At 40.0% G+C, this 11753-nt stretch overlaps 1 protein-coding gene across 2 annotated transcripts in view; it reads right to left on the bottom strand.

Moving 5' to 3' along the window:
* Window positions 1-749: 749 nt before the first annotated feature.
* Window positions 750-11753, bottom strand: part of BZW2 (basic leucine zipper and W2 domains 2) — a 62371-nt gene continuing 51367 nt past the window's right edge. For both annotated transcript variants that reach the window (XM_061413619.1, XM_061413620.1), the window contains exons 10-12: window positions 11242-11380; window positions 1973-2095; window positions 750-1211 (exon numbers count right to left, since the gene is read on the bottom strand). In XM_061413619.1, coding sequence (XP_061269603.1) covers window positions 1183-1211; window positions 1973-2095; window positions 11242-11380 — 291 coding nt within the window. In that variant the 3' untranslated portion in view covers window positions 750-1182. The remainder of the gene's footprint in view (window positions 1212-1972; window positions 2096-11241; window positions 11381-11753) is intronic.

The raw sequence follows: 11753 nt of genomic DNA, 5'->3' as shown, positions 1-11753 counted from the left end.
ATGAAATTGTTATTACAAATTGAATGTAATTTTCAATATTTTAATCTTTATCTGAATCTGTCAAAACATCAGAGATGAAGATTTAACTTGCAGAGTGTGCCTGCCATGTATACTAATTGGCAATCAGGACTTGTCAAATTAGTTTGCCAAGTTTGCTTTCAATAAAAATTATTCATTTTTTTTCATTTCAAATAAACACATTGAATATGCACTCTATGATGTGAATACCATTTAACTTCATAATTCTCATTTTTAGATAGGCAGAAGGAGGGGCAGATGGAGGCTTGCCATGAACTAATGGACTGGAAGAAATAAGATGCAGACTGAAAGGAAAAACCAGAATGAAAGAGGAGCATTTTCCAGGAGAACAATCTTAGGAAAGAATATATAAGCGCCCCCTGGGGTATGCTAGTCACTTCAAGGGGCTGTAAAGCTCTTTATCCTATGACTTCTAATTATTCTTGTCCTTTTTATTTCCTGCATAATGAAAATGACATCCTCACACGCAGATAATATTATTATTATCAATTCATGGCATTGGTGCTAGTGTGCCTATACTTTTGGGTGGATTTCTATTACGCTACAAAGGTAAGTGAAATATATTCACCAGTGATACAAGGAGTAGAAGTGCTTTGATCGACAAGAACCATTCAGCATTTTGGATGGGAAAGAAAGCCTGACACTGAAATGTCATCTGTACAGAAGTCAGGACAGTAAAGAAATAAAAGCGTTGAAAATATAAGCCCAGATTTTTAAAAAGCCATTTATTTTAAAAAACTGGTTTGTCAAATCACATACACGAGCAGATACACAACTACCAAAGTGGCCCTGTAATAGACACCAGTGGGCGTTCACCACATAGTACCTGAAAAATACAGCTAAAAAAAGGGGAGTCTGTGGAGTATTTCGCCTCAGATACCTACTGGACTCCCTGTTGAATGGCTTTAAGTTAGCGAATAGTGAGTGAGAGGTAGAGTCCCAAGTATAATCGCTGATGCCTCAGGGCTCCATTTAAAAACAAAACAAAACAAAAAACCATTTCCCCCTCGGCAAAAGGGAAGCCTATCCTATTTTTTTTTTTTTCCTTTGTGAAAACGGAAGCCAAGTTTCTCTTCTCAAATGGCTCAGCATTCCCAATAAAAGTGTTGTGTGGTGACCTGGGTATTGTGCTTCTGGAGCCACCTAATTCTCTTCACCTTCAGATTCAGATTCTACAAGAGAAGAGAGAGACAAGTCAGGTCGTTTTCTTCTGAGACTGTTAAACGAGGTCAGGAAATAGTTTCTACTCTTATCTCCCTGTCCCCTAAAAAAAGACATTTTTGCCTGGGTGTCCATTGACTAAGAGACTCATAGACAGGGCAGAAAGCAAACTTTTTGATTTTTAAATGAAATTGACTTTCTAAAAAGGCAACATACTCAGAAATATTACTGGTGACTATAACTACTTGGATCATCAACTTCTCATGCCTAGTTGGATTAAGTCTCATCATTATTGCTCTTCCAACTTGTATTCCCACTTTAAGCACGTAAGCACGTCAACCAGTAAAGGCACTATAAAAAATTTATACAATCCTATAAATGTAATTATGTTTTTCCTTTCACATCTGATTATTTCTTCCTCTTTGTCCTCCACTAGGGATAATTTCATGCATTGGAGAAGGCAACCCACTCCAGTGTTCTTGCCTGGAGAATCCCAGGGACGGGGGAGCCTGGTGTGCTGCTGTCTGTGGGGTTGCACAGAGTCAGACACAACTGATGCGACTTAGCAGCAGCAGGGATAATTTAAGAGATTTTGTTTTGTTTATCATGCAGATATTTTCATTGCCTTGATTCAGAAATGAAGGCTCAGAACTTCAGTTTTACAAAGCCAAAAAAAAAAAAAAAAAAAAACCTGTGGAGGGAGGAGCTATTTTGAATTACAGTGAGAAAGGACCCGATAAATGGCCACCAGGGCCGTTAAATACAATCATACCTTCTTCTGCGTTTTGTAACCACTCCACAAATTTCTTCATCTGGTCAAGGAAAACACTTTTGCCTTTGGCAACATGTGCTTCTTTGTACCACTTCAGTATCGCTTCTTCACTCAGCACATCAGCTGCAATTTCAAATCAAACATTTCAAAGGTATTACATACATATCATGTTTCAAAGCAAGTTCATGTCTTACAGTTTAATAGAAAGCAATCACTTCAAATATTAAAATTCTGTTATAAAAGAAACGCACATTGAAACGTATCAGAAGACAAGAACCAAGCTTGTTTCCACACAGCACAGTGTCCTGAGTATGTTGGCAGTTCGGGTGGTGATGTTGTTTAGTTGCTCAGTGGTGTGGAACTCTTATGTGACCCCACAGACTGTAGGCTTTTCTGTTCATGGGATTTCCCAGGCAAGAATTCTGTAGTGGGTTGCCGTTCCCTTCTCCAGGGGACCTTCCTGACCCAAGGATGGAAGCCTTGTCTCCTGCATTGGCAGGTGGGATCTTGACTTCTGAGCCACTGGGGAAGCGCAGTAGATAGGACCGTCAGTACTTTAGTGATGATGGTGAGGCTGGGACTTGGAAATCTTAGAGTGTTAATTTGCTGGGAGGAAACTGGGTTATTTTGCCAATGAATCAGCAATTCTAGCATTTCAGAATACCCTTTGTCCTGCCAGTTTCAAACACATCTTGATTAAGCAGCGACCTCAAATGACTGGTCTTTTAAGGGGATTTACTTTAGGAGCAAAAAAGGGCAAACGAAAAAATATATATTATAGATAGAATAATGATAATATTAATGATTAAATATAAAGATGAGCTTCCTGGGTATACCATGGGACCAATATACACAGAATCCAAAGTTCTACATCATTCTATTGCTGTCCTAAATTTATTTTCCCACAATATCTAAATCACATGAGTTTCCTTATACACTATTCAGAGAGAAAGACGTGTTAGACAGACTTCCTACAGGCTTTTAAGAGAAAGTATTATCTATTAAATGCTGGTGCTGCTAAGTCGCATCAGTCGTGTCCAACTCTGTGCGACCCTATAGACGGCAGCCCACCAGGCTCCCCGTCCCTGGGATTCTCCAGGCAAGAACACTGGAGTGGGTTGCCATTTCCTTCTCCAATGCAGGAAAGTGACAAGTGAAAGTGAAGTTGCTCAGTCGTGTCCGACTCTTTGCGACCCCATGGACTGCAGCCCACCAGGCTCCTCTGTCCATGGGATTTTCCAGGCAAGAGTACTGGAGTGGGGTGCCATTGCCTTCTCCGTATCTATTAAATATCTACTACCTAAAACTCTAAATTCCACAAATATACCTTGATACTCTCAAGTTATCATTAATTCAGAATAGTTAATGTTAAGAATAGAAAGGGGAATGTGGAAACAATAGCCTACATACTTTGCCAATGTTGTAATGGGTTGTCTTTTGGGGTTTTGGAGTGTGAAATGAAATAGAAAGCATATACCCAATCCATTGCAAATGCTGATAAATCATTCTAACGATGTTTTTGTAGTTAAAATATACCTTTAACTTATAAAAACAAGAGAAATGATTTGATATTGTTTTCATTCATAATATCACTGATCTTTTCATAACAAAAGTCTTGTTTTTTAAAATTAATAACTGGCTCTCAGATTCAATTGAAGAGATTAAATTGACTAAAAATGCACATGATTGGTTTTAGAAAATATGAAAGTGTGTTTTATTTTTTATTTTGATCATTAAATACACTACATTTTGCAAAGGAAGATAGAAATCTGGGTTTATTCATTTATAAGGACTAGACTTAGAAATTATAATTAAGAGTCCTAAGGAATTACTCTTAGCTTCTAGTCTTTGAGTTTCTCATGTTTCCAGCTCTGCACTCTCCACTCACAATGATGAAAGAACTTTCCTAGCTCTGGCCATCAAAGCCCAGTTTTCATAGCCATAGGAAGAAGATGGTTCACAACTCGAGGAAGTGATTTGTTACTGGGTAAGAACGCTTTGCAGAAAATTTCCAGGAACACTAATTATCTCAAACATGCATCTTAAAAGTCCTTTTTATAGAATTTGTTTTTATGACATCTTTAACATGCCTGTGATTTATACTACTAACTTCCAAACTGTTTTCATCATGTTCTCCTATCAGCAAGACAATTTTGAGCACATACACTCCCAACATATGTATATTTTTTGGTTTACAAACTATATGCATGTACTAACAACTACTGTTCATGGGGTTCTCAAGGCAAGAATACTGAAGTGGTTTGCCATTCCCTTCTCCAGTGGACCACATTCTGTCAGACCTCTCCACCATGACCCTCCTGTCTTGGGTGGCCCCACATGGCATGGCTTAGTTTCATTGAGTTAGACCTAACAGAAGCAGAAGATATTAAGAACAGGTGGCAAGAATACACAGAAGAACTGTACAAAAATGATCTTCACGACCCAGATAATCACGATGGTATGATCACTCACCTAGAGCCAGACATCCTGGAATGTGACGCCAAGTGAGCCTTAGAAAGCATCACTACGAACAAAGCTTGTGGAGGGGATGGAATTCCAGTTGAGCTATTTTAAATCCTGAAAGATGATGCTGTGAAAGTGCTGCACTCAATATGTCAGCAAATTTGGAAAACTCAGCAGTGGCCACAGGACTGGAAAAGGTCAGTTTTCATTCCAATCCCAAAGAAAGGCAATGCCAAAGAATGCTCAAACTACCGCACAATTGCATTTATCTCATACACTAGTAAAGTCACGCTCAAAATTCTCCAAGCCAGGCTTCAGCAATATGTGAACCATAAACTTCCAGATGTTCAAGCTGGTTTTAGAAAAGGCAGAGGAACCAGAGATCAAATTGCCAACATCTGCTGGATCATGGAAAAAAGAAGAGAGTTCCAGAAAAACATCTATTTCTGCTTTATTGACTATGCCAAAGCCTTTGACTGTGTGGATCACAATAAAGTGTGGAAAATTCTGAAAGAGATGGGAATACCAGACCACCTGACCTGCCTCTTGAGAAACCTATATGCAGGTCAGGAAGCAACAGTTAGAACTGGACATGGAACAACAGACTGGTTCCAAATAGGAAAAGGAGTACATCAAGGCTGTATGTTGTCACCCTGCTTATTTAACTTATATGCAAAGTACATCATGAGAAATGCTGGGCTGGAAGAAGCACAGCTGGAATCAAGATTGCCGGGAGAAATATCAAATAACCTCAGATATGCAGATGACACCACCCTTATGGCAGAAAGTGAAGAGGAACTAAACAGCCTCTTGATGAAAGTGAAAGAGAGTGAAAATGTTGGCTTACAGCTCAACATTCAGAAAACGAAGATCATGGCAATTGGTCCCATCACTTCATGGGAAATAGATGGGGAAACAGTGGAAACAGTGTCAGACTTTATTTTTTTGGGCTCCAAAATCACTGCAGATGGTGATTGCAGCCATGAAATTAAAAGACACTTACTCCTTGGAAGGAAAGTTATGACCAACCTAGATAGCATATTTAAGAGCAGAGATATTACTTTGCCAACAAAGGTCCATCTAGTCGAGGCTATGGTTTTTCCAGTGGTCATGTATGGATGTGAGAGTTGGACTGTGAAGAAAGCTGAGCGCCAAAGAATTGATGCTTTTGAACTGTGGTGTTGGAGAAGACTCTTGAGAGTCCCTTGGACTGCAAGGAGATCCAACCAGTCCATCCTAAAGGAGACCAGTCCTGGGTGTTCATTGGAAAAGACCCTGAGGCTGGGAGGGATTGGGGGCAGGAGGAGAAGGGGATGACAGAGGATGAGATGGCTGGATGGCATCACCGACTCGATGGACATGAGTTTGAGTGAACTCCAGGAGTTGGTGATAGACAGGGAGGCCTGGTGTGCTGCACTCCATGGGGTTGCCAAGAGTCAGACACTACTGAGCGACTGAACTGAACTGAACAACTACTACTGTTAACGTTATAAAATAAAATATAGAATTAAAGGGAAATTCTATTTTTTCTTTTCACATAATAAATCATGTTATGATACAATGTACAGGTTGCAAAGGCGACAGAGTATAGCTTAGTGACACTCTGTCTCGTGTCTTCCTTATGAAGGTTGAGAGCTCACTCCTGCATTTGATTGCCCCACAGAGGCCAAAAGAGACCATGCAAGTACTAGAATCCTTGTTGGTGACTGTGTTTGTGAAAAGGACTGTACATGACAGGTAAAACTTACCAGATATATCATCTACTGAAAAATCAGACCAACTTTGTGCAGAGCTGAGCTCGTGGAAGAATTTAATAATAAACACCTGCTGCAAGACCAAATTTCTAGGGAAATAAATGATAAAGAAGGGACAGAAGCAATGACACAGGGCAACTTTGAGGCAAAGTGTGAATATCAAAAAGAAAGTTAACTTTTGTGTAGGAAAAAATCTAATCACAAATGGAAGGAGCTCCTTGACAAATGTAGGAGAGAGAGAACTTGTGTTTTCCACTAAGGAAAAGTAGGGAGAAGAGTTCGTTATAACTGGGAGATGGAGATGACAAAGTGTTGGAATCTCCCCCAACTACCTACTAGGAATACAGACAATCAGTAAAAGTACAGTAAGAAAGGAGACTTTCCACAGTTGTACTAGGGCCCCTCATATTACAGTGCGTTTCTCTCCCTTCTATGTGGCCAACTTCTTCATCACCTCTGGGAAAATTCTCTGGTCCCTTGAAAGCCTTCCCTTTTCCTTCACCAAGTTAGCTTCAGCTCTGAGTTAGGGGCCCCTCTGCTGTCATCCTTCCACTTCTCATCATCATTTATTGGTACTAGCCTTATTTTTGCCACTGATATGGTGATTATAGGAGAGGAAAATGGCAACCCACTGCAGTATTCTTGCCTAGAAAATACCACAGGCAGTGGAGCCTGCCAGGCTACAGTCCATGGCGTCGCAAAGAATCAGACATGACTGAGTGAATGAATACACAGACACATTGTGATTATAATTTTGGATTTTCTTCTATACTCTGAAATCCAGGCAGTCAGGGACTATTTTGTTCATCTCATTTCCAGCATTTAACATAAGACTTGACAGCTAGTTTGCACTCAGTACATGTATAATAAATAACCTGATGAGAAAAACTAAGTATGTCTCAATGTGTAGAATTTTAGTTCAAAATTTGGGTTTTCACGAGGGTCAAAGAGACAATATCCTAAGAGTGTTATGACAACTGCAAAGTGTTAGGTGATGTCAGTTATTTAAATATTTAAGTTGAAAACGATGTCACTTGAAACATAAAATTCAGTACTTTTTATGAGCAGTGTCATATAGGGACATGAGTCAAATATAATTTACCCTAAGAAAGCTGGGACTATATGTGAGAAGGTCAAAAATCTCTTAGAATAAGAAACTTCTTTTAGAAAAATGTGTGTGAGGAACAGAATTTAACCTACGATATATCCACAAACAATAAAAGCCATAATAGAGATACTAACAGTACTTGAGGCGGTAGTTTTATATTTTTCCAAACCTACATGCTGAGAATACAGTACCTAGCTTTAGGAAGAAAGAAATTTATTTTAGAAAGTGAATACTGCAATATTAGAAAAGTAGTGAGGCACTTACTGTTTTCCTTACTGCCTTAGAAATATAAAAATCTAGATTCTAGTACAAAATGTAAATCTTCAGTAACTGACCAATCACCACTTTCTCCTTTCATTGCTGCAAAGCATTACTCAAAGTTTATTCACTTTCATTCCACTATTTTTTTTCTATAAAATATATAAAAATAAAAATTTTAATAATGGCATTCTTTTAAGCAATTAGGTTTCCAGAGGGGACATAGGGAGTCATATCCCACAGTTTCTGTTATCCTCAAGTTCTAGCAATACAGGAAGATGAGTGTATGTAATAGAGATATTCGGAGAAGGCAGTGGCACCCCACTCCAGTACTCTTGCCTGGAAAATCCCATGGACGGAGGAGCCTGGTAGGCTGCAGTCCATGGGGTCACGAAGAGTCGGACACCTACTGAGCGACTTCTAAAATGGGAAAGGAGAAATGATTTCCATTACATTTTTGAAAACTGGCTTTAAAGCAAAATGTAAAGGGCTTCCCATCACTAGATAAAAGAAGCAGACAAAACACTACTTGATATTTATAAAATGTATATGTGTATATGGAATTAATGGTTAAGCATAATCTTAACCATGTTACTATAGTTCATGGGATTTGTCACTTCTGGCATTCAATAAACATCCTTTAGATCAATCAGTGATCTGAGACCAACAGTCACAGCATCACCTGGAAATTTGTTAAAAGGGAAATCTGAGGGCCCAAGGCTGGACCCACTGAATCAGAATCCTTGGGGAATCTGTTTTAACAAGCTCCCCCGGTGATTCACACGCACACAGGCACTGGAAAAGGAGTGTTTTAACAAACACAGTCCTCAAGTCTTCCTAGGCATATGAAACACAGGACAAGAACATCCAAATCCATAGAAAGACAGAGGAAATATTTGTCTACTGGTGCACGAGTGTTTGCTGAATGAAATAAGGCAAAGGTAAAAACTACTATAAAAAGGAAGGGAAACACAGTAACTCTCTTAACAGTCATAAAGAACAACCGTTCCTCAGGGATTCCATGTTCTCAAGAGAAAGAAATGCAATTATTTTATTCAGAAAAACAGCCTATATGTATAATTTTGTGGAAAATTGTGAAGTTACTTAGAAAATGATATTCAGTTTTAACTTTTCAGTAAAATATAGTTTAGGTTTCTATTTGCAAGTTTCCTGACTTCATTTCCAAAAACAGCTGGGCCAGAATAGAACTGATGCTGACACTTATCTTCCCATGTTCCCTTGGGCCTGCTCATGCTCACCAGACTGTACTAACTGAAACAATCTATTTAAAAGCTGACCACCTGGTTAATCTACTGCCTAAGGAACAGCTAATGCCTCTTCTTTGTACTTCTTGGTGCCCATTTCTTGGCTATAATGCCAGGCCACTGTTCCTTAGCGTTTGGGGCTGAAGAATAGGAAATAACTCAAAGCCGCCAGTTTTGCTAGCTGTTAGTGGTTTGTTATAAAAAGTATAATGGGGAAGGATGCTGATATTCATTAATAGTTAAAAAGAGAAATCTGAAGAATAGGACGTTAATAGTTAATATGCCACCTAAATGCCTTTACTGATTAATAAGTAGTTTGTCTTGGGCACTGGGCACCACAGGTATGTTTGCCATGGGACCTGCAGGTCTGGTTCTGATGGGTCGCCTAGCATTAAGACATTGCTATCTCATGACCTGGGGTATCATGTAAACCCTAGTTTTAGGATGTTGCTCTCTCACAACCATATCCAAGCGAGTCTAAGACAGACCTGGCCCCCCCTCCCCCAAAAAACAAAAACATCTTTTACTGAACTTCAAATGGGACTCTGCAGTCATCACAGTCTCCCACTGACACAAAAAATTGTGCCCGAATACCTTAGTGCTGAGAAAGCAAAAATATCACCCACACACTTGTGGGCAAGATGAATGCATGTGAAGAATCTGGAGAGCCAATTAAAACTCTGTGAAATGCTATCATGCATTTTTTCCCAAATAGCTAGCAACCGATGATGTAAAATTTTTACATTCCAAACTGTCATTCAAAACAGACAAATTTAAGAACGCATCAAAAAGCAAAGAAACATTTGACTGGTACTCATTTATGTGTTTGCTGTGTGCGTGTCTGTTAGTCACTCGGTTGTGTCTGACTCTTTGTGATGTCATGGACTGTAGCCTGCCAGGCTCCTCTATCCCTGGAATTTTCCAGGCAAGAAAACTGGAGTGGGTTGCCATTCCCTTCTCCATGGGATCTACCAGACCCAGGGACTGAACTCGGGTTTCCTGCACTGCAGGTGGATTCTTTACCGTCTGAGCCACCAGGGAGGTCCATTAGTTTATACTTTAGTTTTCTTCTGTGTTATGCCATTTAAGATACCAGTAATTCTAATAAATATTTCATCATGTTCAAAATGTATCATTGTTTAAATGCTCCCGCCCCACCCCCCCTCATAAAACTACACAAAGCTATACCAAAGAATAGTCTAGGATCATTTTTTAAAAATATACTATAGGTATAGACATTGAGATCAGTTAAAACCCTAGAGCATTCATTTTTTAATAAACTGGCAGTACCAGTTGTCATGGCAACCTAATCCTTATAAACACAATGAACAGACAGTAAATGTGAAAATCTAAAAATAGTCATTTCCTGGGCAAACAGGAGACTGGTTGAGCCAAATCACTAAAACACAAAGTTTAAAGCTAATTTAGAACCAGCTTGATGGTATCTGAAAGGTTTGAACATGCTTCTGGTGATCACTGTTGTTAGAACTAATCCTTACAATTCGAACACAGACCTTCTTTTTAGTAATTACAGTCTTTTTCACCATCCTCCCTCCCCACGTCCCAAAATTATAAGTTCATCACCAGTCTTCTAGCCATTTCCATCAATGAGAAGTGCACAGGGGCCTAATCAGACCGGGACCTGGGGCCATAGACGTCTATGGGGTTCATATTAATACCTTCTCTGTCTACATAATGTGGCTGCCTCACTAAAATTCAGAGATGAGCAGAAACCCATGTCCCCCTCTGCATCACCCCTTCAGATCAGATCAGATCAGTCGCTCAGTTGTGTCCGACTCTTTGCGACCCCGTGAATCGCAGCACGCCAGGCCTCCCTGTCCAACACCAACTCCCGGAGTTCACCCAGACTCACGTCCATCAAGTCAGTGATGCCATCCAGCCATCTCATCCTCTGTCATCCCCTTCTTTCCTGCCGTCAATCCCTCCCAGCATCAGAGTCTTTTCCAATGAGTCAACTCTTTGCATGAGGTGGCCAAAGTACTGGAGTTTCAGCTTTAGCATCATTCCTTCCAAAGAAATCCCAGGGCTGATCTCCTTCAGAATGGACTGGTTGGATCTCCTTGCAGTCAATTCTTCGGCGCTCAGCCTTCTTCACAGTCCAACTCTCACATCCATACATGACCACAGGAAAAACCATAGCCTTGACTAGACGAACCTTTGTTGGCAAAGTAATGTCTCTGCTTTTGCATATGCTATCTAGGTTGGTCATAACTTTCCTTCCAAGGAGTAAGTGTCTTTTAATTTCATGGCTGCAGTCACCATCTGCAGTGACTTTGGAGCCCAGAAAAATAAAGTCTGACACTGTTTCCACTGTTTCCCCATCTATTTCCCCTTGCTGTGGCCCAAAAAGAGCTTCAACAAAACACGGAAGCATAGTGGCAGAACAACACAGATACATACCTTTGTAAAAGAGAACCACAATCTTCTGAAAGGCTTTCATGAAATGGATGTTGTCATAGCAGTATTCCTGAACCTTCTGCAGAAGGATCAGCTCTGACTGGCCTTGGGAGCTGAACACAGCCAGGAGTGGAGCGTATTGCTGGAAGAGGAGTGGGGAGGAAGACCGTTCACTTTTGTTGGGAGGGATAGGGCTGATGCCACTTGAACCACAGCGGTCACCTGGAGATTTGCTTAGAAAGCTTCCACTTTGCGGATTATCTTATTATAATATTGTGTCCAACCAGAATGAAGTTTTTATCCCTGCACCATATCAGATTTCTCTCATTGTACCCGCCTGGAGATTTGCTTAGAAAACTTCCACTTTGAGGATTATTTTATTATAATTTTGTGTCCAACCAAAATGAATTTTTTATCCCTGCATCATATCAGATTTCTCTCATTGTACCTGCTAAAAGAGACCAAATAGGAACTCCTGACTCTGTCAGAGACAATTGCTATGCTACTGTGTTTGT

Source organism: Bos javanicus, chromosome 4, assembly GCF_032452875.1.
Source record: "Bos javanicus breed banteng chromosome 4, ARS-OSU_banteng_1.0, whole genome shotgun sequence".
Taxonomy (NCBI): Eukaryota; Metazoa; Chordata; class Mammalia; order Artiodactyla; family Bovidae; genus Bos; species Bos javanicus.
Note: the sequence above shows the minus strand (reverse complement) of the source record. Positions and strands in the feature narration are given on the sequence as shown.